The sequence below is a fragment of the Monocercomonoides exilis genome, assembly GCF_001643675.1.
Source record: "Monocercomonoides exilis strain PA203 chromosome Unknown scaffold53-602328, whole genome shotgun sequence".
NCBI classification, from domain to species: Eukaryota; Preaxostyla; order Oxymonadida; family Polymastigidae; genus Monocercomonoides; species Monocercomonoides exilis.
In genome coordinates this window covers 519,824-539,224 of record NW_027150598.1, presented here as the reverse complement: position 1 = coordinate 539,224, position 19,401 = coordinate 519,824, and the positions used below count along the sequence as shown (strand labels likewise).

At 42.6% G+C, this 19,401-nt stretch overlaps 2 protein-coding genes across 2 annotated transcripts; both read right to left on the bottom strand.

The window, feature by feature from the left end:
* Nucleotides 1–1,087: 1,087 nt before the first annotated feature.
* On the bottom strand, nt 1,088–2,263 carry MONOS_18689 (uncharacterized protein). The gene is made up of 4 exons (XM_067871731.1): nt 2,224–2,263; nt 1,994–2,136; nt 1,631–1,915; nt 1,088–1,578 (listed from the first exon to the last, which is right to left on the bottom strand). The coding sequence occupies exons 2-4, from the start codon at nt 2,126–2,128 to the stop codon at nt 1,225–1,227; spliced, it is 774 nt and encodes a 257-aa protein (XP_067720550.1). The 5' UTR covers nt 2,129–2,136; nt 2,224–2,263; the 3' UTR covers nt 1,088–1,224.
* On the bottom strand, nt 2,098–19,054 carry MONOS_14765 (uncharacterized protein; the record flags this gene model as incomplete). Its single annotated transcript, XM_067867595.1, has 6 exons — nt 2,098–2,386; nt 2,440–2,591; nt 2,873–16,325; nt 16,666–18,458; nt 18,578–18,871; nt 18,950–19,054. The coding sequence occupies 6 exons, from the start codon at nt 19,052–19,054 to the stop codon at nt 2,317–2,319; spliced, it is 15,867 nt and encodes a 5,288-aa protein (XP_067720549.1). The 3' UTR covers nt 2,098–2,316.
* Between the last annotated feature and the right edge of the window lie 347 nt (nt 19,055–19,401).

Here is a 19,401-nt window from a genome sequence, read left to right as displayed (position 1 = left end):
ATATACCTCAGAAAGGGACAAGAAAAATGCAACAACCTTACGGATGGAGTTGATGCGTGATATAATTGTGCGTTATTTAATAATGAAATGTCCTGCTAAAATTTTTTAAATTTAATTTGATCTCTTCTTAATTTAATGTTTTCAATGCTATTGCTTTCGAATTGAACATTTAATAAGCCTGTATTTATAACAATAAAATAAAATGGATAAACATATTTTTTAAAATGTTTTTATAGGGACAGAATTTATTCCAGTTGCATTGAATTATTACCATTAAAATTTTTCTTTCTGGTATATCTTTAAATAGTAGCATAAAAAAAGGGAGAAGATTTGAATTAAGGAGTGTATAATAATAAAATTGTGTGATTTTTTGGTTCCATAATTATTCTGCTAGATTTTCTGGATATAAAGATACTAAGTGCTAAAATATCGTTAATTATTAAATAAGGGAAACCAAATAATTCATCTGGAAAACAATGTGAAAGATTTTCTTTCCTCGAAGCTTGACGATTTTTTCAAAATATTAATTTGGCTATTCTGTGCCTTTATGGAAGAGATAATATAAAGATGAATGACTCCAACTGATTGTTGAAAACGAATGAAAGTCAAATGATGGCCTCTTCATTGAAAATCTGCTTCAACTTTTTTCACAAACTTTATGGGGGGAAAAAATGGTCAACTTGCAACCAGTTTTGAACATTGTTTTGCCATTGCTGAATAAGATTAGCCTTTGTGTCAAGCCTTTTTGTTGTGCAGAATATGCCTCCTTGCGAAGACATTTTGAGCGTTCTATGCAATAGAAAACATTTCTCTCTAAAAATCTCATTCCTCTTATAAAGCACTTCTTTCCTTCTTTTTGTTTCATTTTCACACAAAGAACATTCTTGTTTAATCTCTGGTAATTGAACAAATCGCATTGATGTATTGAAGCTTGCACATAGAAGATTAGTGAAGTTAAATGGAGTTTGGAAGCAACAGGATTCAAGAGCGTAAAAAACACATTTTCTTGTTAAGAAATTGAAAACAAATATCAAAAGTTTTGTCATTCAACAAATGAAAACACACGTTGGGTTTTGAAAGAAAAATATTTATTTTTGTATTAAATTTTAAATTCACTTATTTTTTAATAGAAAAATATAATTGCAAACAAAAGATTTGAGAATAAAAATTTTAGTGGGTAAAAAATAATAACTCGTAATAAAGAAAATGAAAAAAGAAAACCATTTAACGTAACTTCCATTTGTGAAAAATTGTTGAAAAATCAACATTATTCCAACAAAAAATACCCTTTCCATCTTTCCCAAATAATTCAAAAATTAAGATTGCTATTGAAAAAACACTAAATAATAACAAAACATTTATTGTAATGAGGAGATTGTTGCACCAACTTTTTGGCATTTGCTCGACATTCTTTTTTGCCTTATTTGACTGTATTGTCTTCAAAATTGACAGTTTCGTATCTTCCAATTTTGAAAATTCTTGTGATAAAGAAATTGTCAGATCTTCAAGTTGATGAAACGCCTTCATTGTTTCGATAGAAAATGAAGTATTGTCACATGTTGTCGAACATTCCTTTTTCTGAGCAAAAAACAAAAAATTGAATATATTTGAATTATTTTTGAAGACATACAATTGGTTCACGTTCATGAACAAATTTCCTGGGAAACTCTTCAAAAGCAATATCTTTTTGATTGTGATTTATCAACAAATCTTCTTTTGTATTCCGGTCAAGACTTGCTAATGTTTTCGATCTTTGAATACTTGGAGATTTGCTGTTTTCCAACCTTGTAATTATATGCTGCATTCTTTCGCGGTGTGAAAGAGGAGATGTAAATACGGCGCTAGATGAAAAGCGATCGTGCACATTAAGCATTCGTTCCTTCTTTTTTTGAATAGGTGCATTTTGTTTTGAATTCTGTGAGAATGATTGTTGAATAAAAGAAAAATGAATTAATCAAAAAACAAACGCATGCTTTCAAAAATATGTGCACACATCATTAAAAGATTTTTGATGCTCAGAAAAGACTGAAGGAAATGCATCATCTGCTGTTTTATGCTGTTTTAAACGATGAGAAGAACATATTAATGTTTTGTTATTATTCTTTGAGTCTTTGAGCCTGGATGCCATTTCACTTTCTGTAAACGAAATGGTTTGAAAAAATATAAAATATATCCCCAAATAAAATTAACACAAATAAAAAATATCAATAATTCTGCGCAGACGTTGCAAAATGATTCAAGTATCTGTGAAAGAAAAAACAGTGGTTTCTTGATCTTACAAAAAACCTTTCACACAATCATAAGAAAATCAAAACTTCATTTTCCAACAACAACTGAAACAACATGATGGCCAGGTAATTGAATTATCTGATCGTTAATACCCAACCTACAAAATATTTAAATTATCAATTATGAAATGTCAATAAAATGGTTGCAAACCCAGATACAGATACGGAAATAGAATTTAAGTCAATTGCACTGTAAGAAGGTGTGAATAATGACCTGTGATTAGTGGATTGCGTAACGTTCAACGGGAAGTTTACGAAAATACTGATGGTTGTTTCCGAATAAGGCGATAAAAAGACAGCGCTCTGAAGAATTTCATAAGAAAACAGTTCAACAGATAAATAAATTCATTTAAAAAAAAGTCAATGATAAATTTCATATACAGAAAATTAAAGTTGAAAGCATAAATATGAAAAGAAAATTTGAAAAATTCCGATTCAAATTATATCTCACAAAGTAAACATTTTTTCCCAAGTGAGTTTAAAATATCACCATCAAAAAAAAAAAAAAAAAAAAAAAAAAAAAAAAAAAGTAAAAAAAAAAAAAAAGAGAGAGAGAGAGAAACAGAAACAGCAAATAAACAAGCCTTTGTCTTTCCTGTGCTGATGGAGACGCCAAACGGTGTCTGGTGAGCAATCAGCGAGGCATCAATGTCCATCTGCGAAGGAGAAAGAGATGAAGAAAGAGAATTAGAATTCGAATCAGAATCAGCATCAGATGTCTTATTGAATGAAGTGAGTGAATGAGTAGAACGAGAAAGAAGGCTAAGCGACAAAGCAGAGGGAGAAGCAGAGAGTGGATAAGAAGGCGAATAAGAAGGCGAGTGCAGGTCATTCACAGAGCTGGCATTGAGCGCCATCGAAAGCGGATGATGGCGATTGTGCAGGGTGGAAAGAGGAGAGCGAGTCAAAAGAGAAGGAAGCGCAGAAAGAGAAGCTGAAAGAGAGGCAGAAAGAGAACTCGAAGGAGAACTCGCCAGGCGCTGTGGATATCGTGAGAGGCTGTTAGAAAGATGAGAAGACGGAGCAAAACGAGAGAAAGGAGCAGAAAGTCCGCGCTGGTGGAAGGCAAAGGAAGATTGAGGGCGAGAAGAAGCAGAAGGCAATGGAGTGATTGGGGTTGGAGTAGAAAGAGAAGAAAGTTTTGTTGATTGCTCTTCTTCAGCTGGTGTTTCTGCTGTTTCTGTTGTTGTCTGAGGTATTTCCATTTCTGTCTCAAATGTCTTTTCACTCGCTTGAGATGGCAGATGAGGAGATTGTGACTCATCTTCAGCTTTTTCATTCGGGGCGAATGAAGAAGAGGCAGAAAAAGGCGAATTGAGTGCACTTTCACTGGAAGAAGAGGTCAAAGAAGTCAAAGACGACAAAGAAGACAAAGAAGATGATGAAGAAACCAATCCAGATGAATTGCGATTCATTCGAATGGGAGTTTCCTGTTGTGCTTCAGAAGATAAAGAAGATAAAGAAGAAGAAGAAGAAAGTGAAGAAGAAGTAGAAGAAGAGAAAGAAGACGGCGAAAACGCAACAAACGAACCAGGTTCCATCGAATTCTCACCAAACTTCCCTTTCCAATAGTCATTTTGAGGGCAGACACTGAAAAGCGTGTGGATTGCAGTTGATTCCGCGCCATACTCCTCCAAAAGGACTTCTTCTTCTCTTCTTCTCTCTTCCTCATTCAGAGTGTTGTCAATGAAAAAGCCAGAGCGGTTTGCGCTGAGCGAAAAGAGGAGCATCTGCTCGTGAATGAGAGAGTCTATGTGAAGGATGCTATCTGCTTTGGGAGAATAGACAGGGGTGTATGAAAGAGGGGTGACAGAGGAAGAGGCAGAGGAAAAGGCAGCAGGAACAGATGATGAAGAAGAAGAAGAGGAGGAGGAGGAGGAAGAAGAAGAAGATGATGATGATGAAGTAACTAATGGATTTGGAGTAAAATCGAATGATTGATTAGACGAGGAAGACGTAAGAGGAGGCTGGTAAATGAACGAAGAAGAAGAAGAAGGCGATGCAAAAGACGAAGCAAAAGGCGAAGATGAATCGCTCAACCCACACAAATCATGCGAAACCCTCACTGTTTTTCCTTCGCTCCATCTGAAATCATGCTTTTCTGCCATCTGAACAGCATTTCTGTCTGAAATTCCTTTCTTCTTCGCCCTTTTTGGGTCTTCTCTGCCTTTCGCCATTCCATTCCCTCCAATCTGTGAGGCAGTTATGCTCTGAGCAGAAGAAGATGAGGAAGAGGAAGAAGAAGAAGAAGAAACACGATAAGCACCTCCTTCTCCTCTTTCTCTTCCCTCTTTCTTCATTTCTCCCCTCAGATTCACCGGATACGAAATGTGGTTGGTGAAATTTGACATTCCAGGCATCACAGTGATGATTGGAGTGAATGAGTGAGTGGAAGAAGTCGAATCAGTGAAAGGAGAAGACGAGTTGCACAGGACAAAACAGCGGAGAAGGACAGGGGTGTTGTTGAAGAGAGTCAGTTTAGCCACGAAAGAGAGAGAAGAAGCAGAAGAAGTGATGGAGAATTCGGATGTGTCGGCGGTTGGCTTAACTTTCAAGACTGGCTCTGGGAAGGGAAGGGGTCTGTTGAAGGAAGGAGGGACACGAGAAGAAAACGCAACTGAAGAAGAAGATGATGATGAAGAAGAATGTGATGATGATGAATTTGAAGAGGAAGAGGAAGAAGAAGCAGAAGAACGAGAGAAGAAAGAAGAAAGAACAGGATTAATTGCTTCAGAAGGCAATAATTCTTTGTAATGTTCTGATTCTCCATCGGCTGTTGTGTCAAACAGAGAATCGCTCAAAGCAGATTGGCGTTTCCTCATCTCCTCTGCTTCTTTTGGTGCTTCTTCTTGTTTCTTCTCTTCTTTTTCTCTTCTTTCTCTTTCTTTGTTCAAATCCTTGTTGTTTTGTGAAGTGTTATTGCCATCTTCCTCTTTTCCTTCTCCTTCTCCTTCTTTCTCCTTCTTCTCTTTTCTTTTCTTTGGCATTTCAGTGCTGATGCAGATGACACGAGGATGCGACAAAGAGAGAGAAACAGGTGAAGCTGTTGAGGTTGACCAAATAGAATGATACAACATCGAAGAAGAAGAGGAAGAGGAAGAAGAAGAAGAAGAAGCAGAAAACGTTGAAGAATGTCCAGAAGAAGAGGAAGAGGAAGAGGAAGAAGCAGAGAATCCTGTTGAGACAGAGCCAAACACATTCGAAGTTTGCGAAGAAGAAGATGATGATAATGATGATTGAGAAGTGGAAGCAAAAGCAGTTGAATAAGAAGAGGCAATGAAGACAGGAGTGGGAGGAAGGCGAAGAGAAGGCGAAAGAGGCGACAAAGACGACAAAAGCGAAGGTGCCGGCTGAAATTCCGCAGTTTGAGTGGACGAAATAGGAAGAGTTGAACAGCCAAGAGAAGATTTTTGATATGATTTCTTTGTTGATTGAGATGGAGAAGAAGAAGATGATGACGATGATGAAAATGAAAGAGAATTAGAAGGAAGAGAAGGAGGGAAGAGAGAAGGAGGGTTTGAAGTTAATTGAGTGGAATGTGTGACGACAGCTTGTCGACGAGCATTTTGAATGGAAGAAGAAGAAGAAGAAGAAGAAACAGAAGAAGAAGGAGAATTTTTGAGGAGAGAAAGAGGAAAAGGAACAGAAATGCTGGATGGTTTGGAAGGCAATGAGACAACAGGCGGAAGAGAGGGTATGCGAATATTGCTTGGAGGATCTAAACAAGAAGAAGAGGAAGAAGAAGAAGAAGAAGAATATGATGATGAAACCAGAGGAATAAACGAAGAAGCAAACGATAAATCGAAAAGATGAGTTTGTCCCTGGCAGTTTCTGATGATGCGGAAGGGCAAACGATTGAAAGAAGAAGAAGAAGAAGAAGAAGAAGGTGAATAAGGCGATGTATGAGCTAACATCAGAGGAGAACGAGAAGACAAATCAAGCGAACGAGAAGAAGGAGAAGAAAGTCTTCGTTGAGAGAGAGAAGAAGAAGAAGATCTGGTTGAATGAGAAGAATGATTGGAAGAAGAAGAAGATGAGGAAGAAGAAGAAGAAGATGACGACGACGACGACGATGAATGTGGTTTGGAAGGAGGAGGATATTGAGGAGGTTGAGTCGTTTGATGATGAGAAAGAGAAGAGGAAGAAGAGGAAGCTGATAAAGAGGAAGAGAAGGAAGAAGATGAAGAGGAAGAGGAAGAAGAGGAAGAAGAAAAGAGAGATTGATCAGTTGTTTCAATAGTCACAGCATCCCACATGACAACAAGCTGAGCACGAGACAACGAAGACAAGTGAGATGGAAGCCAGCTGTTGGCAATCAGATGGCGTAGACAAATTGAAGATGAAGAAGAGGAAGAAGAGAAGGAAGAGGAGGAAGAAGAAGATGATGATGATGAAGGAGAAGCTAATAAATCTCCTTTTCTTGTTGGCGAAAGAGGAATGTTTTGTTGTTGTTGTTGTGCAGTTTGATAAGAACGAGTGGCAAAAAGCGGAGAAATGCTGCCAATTCCATCCATTGTGGAGGAATGCGAATGGCGTGGAGATAAACTGTGCTTACGCTTCTGCATTGTTGTTGATGATGATGAATATGAAGAAGAAGAAGAAGAATTGGAAGAGGAAGATGAAGGCGAAGATATTTGGTTGTTTCCCATTCCAAATGCATTCGCATTCGTCGCAGACGCAAACATCTTCAAATCTCTCTTCGCTTTCCTCACATCTCTTTCTGATTTTCTTCTTCGCATTTCCTTCTCGTCTTCTTCAGTCACCCCGCCAAACCAGCCACCTTCGCCATTCAACACGCCAATGGCTTCTTCTCTTCTGTTGGAAGAAAACTGAGAGGAAGAAGAAGAAGAAGAAGAAGATTCTCTTCTTGTTCTTTCTTTGTCTTTCAGCTTTTCCTGGCTGAGGCGGAGCTGCTGGTGGTATTTGTATTCGTTTGAGAAGAAAGTGAAAGAAGGGAAGGAATGAAGAGGGCAGAAGGAGGAAGGAGGGAACAAGGAAGAGGAAGGAAAAGAAGGAGAGGAAGAAGAAGAGGAAGAGGAAGAAGGAGAATGAGAAGAACAAAGAAGATAATCAGAAGTGCAATAGAGTGGAGAGAGCAAGCCAACTGGCTCATCGTCTCCATCAAACAACATATCCAAAGTGTCAAACAGATTGAACTGTTTGGATGAAGGATGAGAGGAAGAATGAGAAGAAGAAGATAATTTTTTGCTCTTCCTTTTCAGCGTATTTGTTTTGTTTTTTTTGCCTTTTCTGTATTTTGAAGATTGTTTCGATTTCATCTTCGACTTTCGGAAAGAAGTTGGCTTTTGCGAAATTTCATCTTTTTCCGTTTTTCTTTTGAGAGCAGGTGAAGATATCAGAACTGTTGGTCTATCTTCATCTTCCTCCTCCTCCTCTTCTTCTTCTTCTTTATTTTCCTTTTCTTCTTCTCTTTCTCCTTCTTTTCTATTTCGTTCTTCTTCATCGCTTTCTCTTTCTCTCTGCTCTTCCAATTCATTCTTCTTCTCTTCTCCTTCTCCTTCTCCTTCTTCCTTTCCCTCTCTCTCTCTCCTTCTTTTCTCCTCCTTCTTTTCTCTTTCTGCCATCTTCTTCAGCCTTTTCGCTGTTTGTTTTGCGGATCGAAGCGAAAGACGGAACAAAAGACGAGTCGAACGCTGCGGCTGAAGCACAAACATGTCACTTGGATGCTCAGTAAATGAAGAACGGAGATCTAATTGGTCAGAAGAAAAAGAGGAAGAAGAAGAATGATTGGAAGAAGGAGAAGAAGCCAAAGAAGAAGAATTAGGTGGATTAGTTTTGATGATCATTTTGTTATTCAAATATCCATCTCTTTTGTTTATTCTTCCTTTTTCCAATTGTCCATTTCTTATTTCTCTTTCTCTTTCTCTTCCATTCAAATTCCCTCTTTCTTCTTCTTCTCCTTCTCCTTCTCCTTCTCCTTCTCCTTCCTCTTCCTTCTTATTCATTCTTCCCTTTTTGTTGTGAATGCAATTTCTGAATCTGTTGTCGAATGCCTCGTTCATTGAATCTACATCCACATCATCTTCTCCAACAGAAGAAGAGGAAGAAATCGGAAGAAGGCCATAAATTGGAGAGAGAAGAGAAACCTGTCGAATTCTGATGAGTGTGGCGGTGGTGGTTGGAATAACAGGGGAAGAAGAAGAGGAAGAGGAGGAGGAAAATGATGAAGATGATGAAGAAGGCGGCGGAGGAGGAGGAGATGTTGAAATAGAAGAAGAAGAAGAAAGCGAAAGAGACGATCGATTTCGTGCAGTAAGAGGAGCGCCCTGTTGATAGAGCAGCGAAGGCCTCTGAGGAACATTCACTCCTCTTCCGCTGGCAAACTCCGCATTACCAACACTCCCTCTCTTCTCTCTCCCTCTCTTCTCCTCTCTGCTTCTGCTTCTTCCTTCTCTTCCATCTCCTCTTTTTGTGCTTTCCTTCCAAATCTGCCTGAAAAGTGTCTCGTTCTTCAGCGTGAGCGACAGGATGAGGTCAGAGGGGTGGGCAGCTGAGCGGGTGAGGGTGGCAGCAGCTGAGACAGATGGGATAACAGCAAACGAATGGACAGTGCGGGACACACGAAAGGGCACAGCATCCAACGTGCCTGAGGAGAGGAAGGTGCGGAGAGGGCGGTAGAAGGTGGAGGCGGATGAGGAGGAAGAGGAAGAGGAAGAAGAAGAAGAGAAAGGATTTGAACTGAAAGGAGAAGAAGAAGAAGAGGAGGAGGAGGAAGGCGAGAGAGGAGCAGTGGGTGATGTTGGCAGGCTGTTTTTCTGGTCTTTTGTGGGGATGTCGATGTAGCTGACAGCAAAGTGAATGACTCTTCGAAAAGCAGAATGAGAAGAAGAGGAAGAAGAGGAAGAAGAAGAAGAAGAAGAAGATGAAGGAGGAGGAGCAGATGAAGAGATGGCAGTTGAATATGAACAGATTCCCATCTGCTGCATCGTCTCTACATCTTTCGAAAGCTGCGCAGAAAGCGAAGAAGACGCTGTTTGTGTCAATTCAACCGACGAAGAAGGAAGCGAAAAGAGTTGTTTGTCGCTTGAAGAAGAGGAAGAAGAGGAAGAGGAAGAGGAAGAAAGAGAAGAAGAAGAAGAAGAAGAAGAGAAAGTGCCACGGAAGATGAGAGGAACAATTACAGACTCACCAGGGTAGATGACAGCATCGCGGAAGAAAGAGGAGAAAGAGAAAGGTTCGTTTGGAGGAAGAGCAATGAAAGGCGAAGGAGAAGAAGGAGAAGAAAGAGGAAGAGGAGCAGATGGAGTGGTGCCTGTGACGGGAGTGGTGGAGAAGGAGAGAGAAGGAGAAGAAGAGGAAGAGGAAGAAGAAAGAACAGAAGAGGAAGGGGATAAGCCAGATAAAGTGGAGGAAGGAGAAGAAGAAGAGGAAGAGGAAGAGAGGGAGGATGAGAAGGAAGAAAGAGGAGAAGGAAGAAGAGAAGAAATAAGTGAGTTGCGATTGGAAGAAGAGGAAGAAGCAGAAGAAGCAGAAGCAGAAGAAGAAGACATTGCAGCAGCAGTGGAAGAGAAAGAAGGGCGAAGAGAAGATGCAGAAGACGAAGAAAGCGATGTGGAAAGGAGAGAAAGAGGATTCTGGTGAGAGAGAGAAGAATGATGCAACGGAGAAGAAGATAAGTTGCCTATGCCTCCATTTCCATTTGGAAGAGAAGAAGAAGAAGACGATGACGATGATGATGAACCAATGAAATCATTAGCAGATGAAGCAGAAGCAGCAGAAAGCGAAGAATTAGCGCTGTTTGAAAGAGAGCGAGAGAGAGAAGCGACGGCAGAGGCAGCGTTTGAGAAGGAGATGAGGGTGATGTCAGAATCCTTCACATTCAGAACGAAAGGTGAAGACATCGAAAGAAGGGAAGAGGACACTTGGCTTAAGGAAGAGGTTGAGCTGGGGAGATGGGGGTTAATAGAGGAATATGAAGAAGAAGAAGATGATGAAGATGTTAATGGAGAAGGATGTGATTGCACAGCACGTTTTCCTGTCGAAGTCGAGAAAGACGATGAAAGCTGTTTTGAATACAAAAACTGCCTCTCTTTTTCTCTTCCTCTCTCGTTTTGGAGATTGTCTTTGAAGAGGAAGAAAGAAGGTGCACAGAATCCCTGAACAGCCCACCACTCAGCCCATAAAGAGCGAACAAGAGGATGAAGATAAGAGAGAGGAAGGAGAGGACGCATGGAGATGGGGAGAGAAGAAGAGGAGGAGGAGGAAGAAGAAGAGAAAGATGAAGAAGAGGGGGAGGAAGGAGAAGAAGGAGAAAGAGTGCTATTTTGAGTATCAGAAGAGGAGGAAGGAACAAGAATCGAAAGAGGAGTTGATAAACGAGAAGAGAAAGTTGAATAAGAAGAAAGCGAAGAAGAAGGAGAAGGAGAAAAAGAAGACGAAAGCGAAGAAGAAGGCGCAAAACGAGCAAGTGACGAAACATCGCCACTCCAAATGGCACTCGAAATATCCGCCTGATTCGAAGCAGCGTTCGCTCCAAACGGCATTTTCGGGTCTAAAACAGCTGCTCCACCTCTGCTGACCACAATTCCATTGAAAAGCCTTCTTCCTCTGTCATTCGTGTTCTTCTGTAAATTCTCATCTTTTGAGGCATTTTTCTCGTCGCTTCTTTCTTCTTCATCGCAACTGAAACCGTATTTGAAGCCAGTGAAAAGAGAAGTCAGAGGAAGAAGAGAAGAGCAATAGTTTGAGAGGAAGGCAGAGGTGTTTTGAGAGAAAGAAGAAGAGGAGGAAGAAGAAGAAGAGGAAGAAGAAGAAAACAATGGAGATGAAGAAGGAGATAATGAAGAAGAAGAAGGGGATAAAGGAGAAGAACTGACAATTGGCGAATGAGTAACATTGCCAAAATAAGAAGAATAATCTGAAGACCAAGAAATAGAGAAGACAGGGAGAAGAGAAGAGAAGAGAATGGAATGGAGTGCAGAAGCTGACAGATTTGAAGAAGAAGCAGTCAAAAACGACTGCCGAAGAGGAATGCGAGGCGGAGAATAAGCTCTGCTTCTGATGGGAAACGAGGAAGGAATGGAAGAAGAAGAAGATGTTGCAGTTGCCAAAGATGAATTTTTGTCTCTTCTTCGCGAAATCAAAGGATTTCTTATTGAATCGCCTGAATCAAACAGCTCTTGTTCTTCATCCATCTCTCCGCTGTTTCTGTCCTCTTCTTCTTCTCCTTCCTCTTCTTCTTCTCCATTGGCTTCTCTCACTTTACCTGAACTTCCTCGCCTCTTCTTCTCATTTTCTTCTCTCTCTCCTTGTCCCAACAATTGTGGTACTTGTGATTCATTATCTGCTTCATCTTTGCCTCTTTTCTGTTCATCCCCTTTGGAATTATCAATAACAGCATCTGGGTTTCTTCTCCTCTCCTTCTCTTCCTCCCTTTCATTCTCTTCTCTTCCTCTTCCTCTTCTTCCTTCTCTTTCTCTTTCTCTTTCTCTTTCTCCCTCATTCACCCCATCTCCCATCCCAACTCCAACTCCAACTCCAACTCCTCCTCTCCTCAGCCCAAACACATCCACCACCACTGCCTCTCTCCCGTCGTGCACCAGATGCACCTGCCCTGCTGCCACTGGGCCTCTGTTTGTTATCCTCAGCACCGCGCTCTGCCACTGCTCTCCACACAGCAGCACACTCGGCGCATTCTCCACAGACAGCGACAGAAGAGGCAGAGGAGAAATAACACGAAACATGTTCATTCTGTTGGGGGCGTGCAGCTGGTTCTGGATGGAGGCGCGGTTGTGGTGGAGTCGGGAGCCAGACAGAGAAAGAGGATGGAAGCAAGGGATGGTGTAGTTGGAGAACAAAGCAGACGAATGGGATTTGGATGGGGTGGATGTTGTTCGTGCAAGAGGAGAGGAGAGAAGAAACTGAGAAGAAGATGAGGAGGAGGAAGAAGAAGAAGAAGAAGGTGAAGAAGGAAGAGGAAGCTGAGGAGAACAAGAGGAAGACAGCGGAGAAACTGATTTCCCCGTCCCTTCTCCTTCAGTTGAAGTGCTCCCCCGTCTTGTTGTATCGAACTTCTCCTTCATTCGCTCTCTTTCTTGTGTCTTTTCATTCAAAAGTGACATAAACGACTTCGGATTGGCTGGGTTGTGCATCGACCAAGATACTCCTGTGATGGCGAGGAAACCAGCAGCAAGCGGAGTGACTGTGAAGAGAAGAGAGACAGTTGTGAAGGGCTGGAGGAGGAAGTTGTGAACGTCGCAGTCGACAAAACGATAGGACGAGGAGGAGGAAGAATAAGAAGAGGTTGTATTTGATGGAGAAGAAGCAGACGATGAAGAAGAAGATGATGATGATGATGATGAAATGGAACGAGAAGCAACAGACACAACTTTAGGTGCAACAGAAGCAGAAGTACTTGATAATGATGGTGATGATGATGCACTATTATCTCTATCCACAAGTGGATCAACTGTGCTGAAGGAGAACGTGAGTGTGACATTCGACAGCGGAAGAGCAGCGCATGTGGGGTTACTAACATCAACAAAGACAAACAAGTCTTCGCCTTCCACAACATCCCTTCGCACTTCCTCGGGCTTCGCTTTGGCCTCCACCGACATCTGCTGCTTAATCCCTTCGATGACCATGCGCTTCTGCTCGTCTTCGCTCGGACGCTGCGAAGAGAGAGAGAGTTGGGACTGTTGGGATGAAGAAGAAGAGGAAGATGAAGAGGAGGAGGAAGAAGGAGAAGAGACAGAAGGTCTTCGAATGATCAGATCTCCAGCTGTTCCAAAGGAAGAGGAAGAAGAAGCTGAAGAAGCAGATGATGATGATGATGATGAAGGAGAAATGGCAGAGTGATGAGAGAAAGGCGACTGGATGAGCGACGCCGTCAGTGGAGAAGTCGACAAAACAGGTGTGGGCACAGCAGAAGGGCCAGTCTGCTTGTTGAGAGAAGTCAGCTGTTGTGAAGAAGAAGAAGAGGAAGAGGAAGAAGAGGAAGCAGATGACGAATAAGGTGACAGATCAGACTGTCGCGTTATCCATTCTTCCACTTCTGCTGATTGTGATCCAAATGACAAGGCAGAAGGAGCATACGAGGCGATTCTGTCGTTTTCTGTCTGTGACAGCGCTTTCAAAGAGAAGCGACGTAACACTTGGTCGACGCTCTTCCACTCAGCCAGGAAGGAAAGGGTGGATGCAGCAGCAGAAAGAGAAGAAGAAGAAGAAGAGGCAGAGGAAGAAGAATGAGAAGGTTGATCTTCTCCAAGCAGCTGTCTAATAGGCGATGATGATGAAATATACACAGCAGGAAATGAAGAAGGATAAGCACATTTCTTCCTCCTCTTCAATCTCCTCCTCTTAGTTCCTCTGTCTTCTCCCATTCCAACTGGGCTGTCTTGCCCATATTCCTCCAAAAGCTCTCTGATTTCTGAGCTGTCGCTGCAACTTCCGCTTCCCTCGCTGTCTTCGTCGATCTCTTCAATCGTCGCTCCTCTTTTGCTAATCCCTCGCCCATCCACAATCACATTCCACTCATCATAAAAGTCATCTTTGCCTCCTCCTCTTCTCTCTTCTCCATTCATCCCCATCCCCAACCTTCCTTCTCCTTCTCCTTCTCCTCCAAATTCTCCTCTTCCTCCTCTTCCTCTTCCTCTTCCTTTCTCTCTTCCTCCTCTTCTCTTATGCACCAATGATCCAAATCTCAGCTGATTCGTCAACTTCATCAGTCGCAGCATGTGTGGCGTGACAACACGGAATGACGAGTCAACCACAACTGGAAACGGAAGAGACACCCTCACTCGAAATGGAAGAGGAGTGTGGATGATGTTTGGCTGTGCTGATTGTTGCTGCTGTTCAGTCTGCTCGTGGCGAGTGCTGATGTCTTGTGAAAGAGAAGAGAAGCTGTCGATTGACTGCGAACGAGTAGAATATTCATCAGAACCAAAGCGGAAATAATCTGTTTCCCCTGTCGCTTCAGCCAGTCTGGCTTTTTCTCTCTCTTTCTCTCTTTCTCTTTCTCTCTCTTTCTCCTTCTCCTTCTCTTCCTTCTCTGCATACGAAGCCAGCAGATCGCACTGATAGCTGACGTGGAAGAAGTCTGAGAGGGTTTTTTCAAACAGCCTTTTTGAAGAGCACAAAACAGAAGGCGAAAGGCAAAGCAGAGAAAGAAAAGAGACTTCAGCCAGACGATAGCGCTTGAGAGAGAAGAGGAGTTTGGAGAGAGAAAGACGAAGAGGGAATTCAAGTGCATCCCAAACATTTGAAGATGATGAGGAAGAAGAAGATGACGATGATGCTAATGATGATGAAGAATGTTGTCTCGAAGCGAAAGGAAAGAGAAACGAAAGCGAATTGAAGAGAAGTGCAGGAAGAGGAGAAGTCAGCGAAGATGAGGAAGAAGAAGGCAAAAAGAAAGGAACCGCAATTGTTACAGGTGGAGTCAAGGCATTCAGAAATGGCTGAGGAGAAGGTGAGACAAACGAATAAGACGGAGAGAAAGCAGGAGAAGCAGAAGGAGTGGAGAAGAACATGGAGGCAGAGGGAGAAAACGAGGGAGAAGAAGAGGGAGAAGGTGAAGGGGTGGGCGAGGCAGCCTTCAGCGCAGCGAGAGAAGAGGCGGTTGTGGTCGAGAGGAGGTTCTGAGCAGACGGCGTGAGTGCTTCGTCGAAGGAGGTTTCAATGACACTTCGGTGGGGAGAAGAGGAGGAAAGGGCAGAGCGGATGAGGAAGATGGAATAGAGCGAATGGAGTGGCAGCTCTTTCTGGGCGAAGTGGGAGGCGAGGGCGAAGGTGACAGCACAGAAACGCCGGCGGTTGTTGAGGTGGACGGACAGCTGCTGGAGGCAGATGAGTGTGGCGAGAGAGACAAGAGAAGAAGAATAAGATGAGGAGGAGAAGGAGGAAGAGGAGGAGGAAGAAGAAGAAGAAGTTGGAGAAGAACGAGAAATGGGTGAAGTTTGCTGTGATTTCAAAGGCGACGGCTGGCCGACTGGAATATTGGCTCTGTTTGTGTTTGGAGAACTTAGTGGGTTTGAGGTGAGGGCAGGAGGCATTCGAGGAGAGGCAGAAGAGGCAGAAGAAGCAGAAGCCAGTGCAGATGCGCGCATAGGGCCATAATACGAAGCAGTTGGAGAAGAAGAATAGAAAGGAGAAGAAGAAGAGGAAGAAGAAAGAAGAGGGGAAGAAGAAGGAGAGGAAGAAGAAGGAAGAGGCTGAAGAGGCGGGGTGAGGATGGGGTTGAAGACGGTGAGTGTGTCTGTGATGTTTGTGTGTGGCGTGTTCAGCAAATACGATGAAAGCGGAAGAAGCGGCGAAGACTGCAGCATAACTGGCTTCTGTGCTGCCATCGCCGTAGAAGCAGAAGCCGCAGAAGAAGCAGAAATCGCATTCATCTGCCCGTAACCAAACCCAAAATCACCAAAACTTCCTTGTTTCGCCACTTTTCCTGTGTTCAGCGCATACAAATGCGCATCTAGTCTCACTGCATCTGCAAGCACCCCACGAAACTTCGTCCGGCTCTGCGACTGCACCTCCCGAGCGACAAAGAGAGAGAAATAGAAGACGATCATCCGAAGAGAGAGGCGGCTGCAGTAGAAAAGCGAGTTTTGCGGGCTTCCGGTGTAGGCAGCGTCTGAAGTGAGGCCGGCATTGCTGGTGGGCTGCGGGCCATAGGAGTAGTCTGCTTTGATTTCGAATGTGGAATCAGAAGAAGAGGAAGAAGAGGAAGAGGAAGGAGGAGGCGGGGGAAGAGACAGAAACACCCCCTGCGATGCATTCCCTTGTGCTGCAATGATTTCGCTGTTGACTTTTTCGAGCTCTCTTGCAAAGAAGGCGACCCCGTTCTGGATCCTCACGATGGCCTTTGGCAGCTTCTTCTCTCTGTCCTTCAGCGAAGTGTTGGCGAAGTGGCAGAGGGCGATGCAGATGTTGGTGAATGCGGAGTGGAGCAGCAGATTCGCTTCAAAGAACTCCTTCTGCAGCCCGCGGTAGAGCGGAAGGGCTGCTGAAGGAAGGTTGAGAAGGAGACAGAGATCGGCCTGCCGCAGACGAGAGATCTCTTCGCTGGTTGGCGCAATGCTGATGAAGGGTTGGGGGGGGGGGGGATAAAACAGAAAGAGGATGAATGAAAGAGAGAAAGGGAGAGAAAGAAAGAATGAATGAATGAATGAGAGAAAGAGAGAGAGAGAAAGAAAGAAAGAAAGAAAGAAAGAAAGAAAGAGAGAGAGAGAGAGAGAGAGAGAGAGGAAAAGAGAGAGAGAGGAATGAGAAAGATAGAAATGAAAATTAATCAGAAATGACAAATGTTTATAGCAATCATAATAGTATCGTATTGATGAATGAATCATAAAATGTTCAGAACAAATAAAAGCAAAAAAAATGAAATCCAAAAATATTTTTTTCAGATTAAAAATCAAACTTTCTTGTTCCTTCTGGATACTTCTTCATCTTCTTTTTGGAGGAAAAAATTCCAAACACTCCTTTGCTCGTCAGCCCAGTTTTGAGGCGGGTGATTTCAGAGGACAAATAAGGCAGCACAAAACAAGACAGAAACTGCATCACAAAGCGGTGGGTGCTGTTGACATCGGCTTCAGAGAGAAGAATGGCTGGTTTGGAGGAGGAGGAGGAAGAAGAGGAAGAGGAAGAGGAAGAAGAATTTGATGAAGAATCAAAGGCAGACGGAATATTTGGTGAAGATTCAGCAGATGGCTGTGGAGAATAAACCAGAGAAACAGAAGGAAGCGGTTCAGAAAGAGGATAAGAAGACTTGAAAGAGGAAGAAGAAGAAAAGGAGCCTTTGAATGAAGGAGAAAGTGTGTTGGATGACTGAACATCTGATGAAAATGAAGAAGAAGAAGAAGAAGAATCAGACTGGAAATACGAAGAAGAAGAAGAAGAAGATGATGATGATGATGATGATGATGATGATGATGATGATGATGATGAAGGCATTCCTTCAGATTCAGAGGAAGTTGTGGAGAAATATGGATTGTTGAAGATGGAAGCGACGTGAGGACGAGGATGCGCCTGGAGTTGTGTCTGTGACTGCATCGAAGGATTGCTTTGGGACTGAAACTGGGTGAAGGAGCCTGTGGAAGCAGAGGAAGAGAGAGAAGAAGAGGAAGAAGAGGAAGAGGAAGAGGAAGAAGGCAAAGAAGGTGCTTTGCGCTGAGGAGGAGGCGGAGGAGGAGGAGGAGGAGGAACAAAAGTGGAGCGAGTGAGCGGATTCAGTGTGAGCTGAGGTGGGGCCATCGATCCTCTTGCAGCAGGCTCCGCAAACGATGTTGAAGAAGTCGAAGAAGACAAGAAAGAAGAAGAGGATGAAGAAGCAGTTGGCTGTTCAATGCAGATGTCGATGCAGTTGTGGATGGGCAGCGAGGCGACGTTTGAATGGAGAGGCGCAGAAAGAAGGTTGGACGAGTGGCGTGTGGCGCGGAAGGAGCCAAAGCGCTGGGCGAGCAGCTGCGTCTGCCTGGCATATCGATTGGAGGAAGGGTTGGGAGGCATTCGAGGCGGATTGGAAGAAGAAGAAGAAGAAGAAGAAAGAGAAGAAGGAGATGATGAAGAAGTTGTTGTTGTTGTTGTTTTGTTGATTGGAGATTGCCTCAATGGTTTGATTTGAGGGATAAGCTCACTGTTTCCGAATGCAGATATCGAAGTGTTTGAAGAAAAAGGCGAGGAAGAAGAAGAAATTGAAGAAGAAGAAGGCAAAGGCGGAGTCGAAAACTGCTGGTCGAAGAATGAGATGTCGTCACTCGATGTTGTGTCGAACATCTGCTGAGTGTTTCCCTGCTGTGCTCTGCCTGCAGACGGATCTCTGCTGCCAAACAAAGAAGCGTTTGTCTGGTCTGCAACAAAAGTGGCTGAAGACACAGCTTGCAGAGCACTCGGGCGAGGAAGAGCGGTTGCTGCTGTAGTTGGCTTCGGTGCGGGTGGTTGGCTGGTGGGCTTGGGGGCTGAATAAGCAACAGCATTGCGGGAATTGATGGTGAGGGCATAAACAGGGCGGCTGAACAAGGAATCTGCTTCAGCCAATAGATAGTCGAGATTCGGCGCATCTTGGTATTCCCCTGAGCCAGGAGCAGATGAGGCGAAATCTGACGATTCGGCACTTGATTGCGGAGCGCAGGCGCTTGCATCGTGTACTATAAGTAACAGAACAGGCGCGTCTTGATGTGAAGTGCATCCCTGAATGGATATTGGACGAAGATTCTGATATTTGAATTGAAAATAATTCATTTTTGGTTAATAAATAATTAAAATTGGAGCATATGAAAGAATCAACAAGAAAAATTCTTATGCAAATTGTGTGGGTAGAAAAACAGGCAAACGTTCAACTCGTCCAACAGTTGGCGAAAAGCTGATGGAACATCATCTTCTCTTGAGCTAACTGCAATTATTGCACCAACATGGTGATACAAAGTTGAATAGTTCGTCATCATTGCAGCACGCAAAACAAGCTTCATTGAATCGTCAAACCAAGGAGAATGAATATGTTTATGAGAAGGAAAAAGTGGTATATTTCCGTTTGTAAGATCAGTCTCGTATGTTCCTGAAAAAATGACCGGAAGTGAAGGAGAGTGCATTTCCATGCGCTTGTGAATCGCGTTTTCAAATGATTCATCCTGTAGAAAATTGAAAATTATTGTACAAATATTGAAAACTCATTAAAGAAATGTTAAATGGAACTTAAAAATTCAAACTGACTCAAGATGTTTCAAATCAGAATATGTGACATATTGAACGCGAAATTCTGAAACTTTATATTGTTCATCTTTAATCTTTATATCCACTTTGACGTTAACCATGTTTCAAAATAGTTTAAAAATAAACCGTTTGAAAGAGATAAGAAAAAGAATGTTTTACAAAAAAAAAAAAAAAAATATTAGGCAAAAGAGTGCAAACATGTTGTATTCAAAACGCGAAATGGATCCAATAGTTGCTTAAAAGTCAAATTAGTCCTTGCACAAATTTTGTTAACTTTCGGAGAAGTCAATAAAAATATCTGGGGAACTGGAATATATGAAAATATTCCAGTTTCTGCCCAAAAATCATCCCCAACAAATGACATAAGTATCCCTTGGAACAATAATTGACTTTCAGAAAATGAAGTATTTTAAAATGGGATGAATGATCAAAGGAAAAAAAGTGAAAT

Bases quoted from the DNA above. Each gene is read 5' to 3' on its own strand.
- MONOS_18689 (XM_067871731.1), bottom strand. From the start codon at position 2,128: ATGGCATCCAGGCTCAAAGACTCAAAGAATAATAACAAAACATTAATA. The intron at 1,916-1,993 runs GTGTGCACATAT...TCATTCTCACAG, and splicing joins ATCAAAAATCTTTTAATGAT to AATTCAAAACAAAATGCACC. The intron at 1,579-1,630 runs GTATGTCTTCAA...TTTTTTGCTCAG, and splicing joins TTCATGAACGTGAACCAATT to AAAAAGGAATGTTCGACAAC.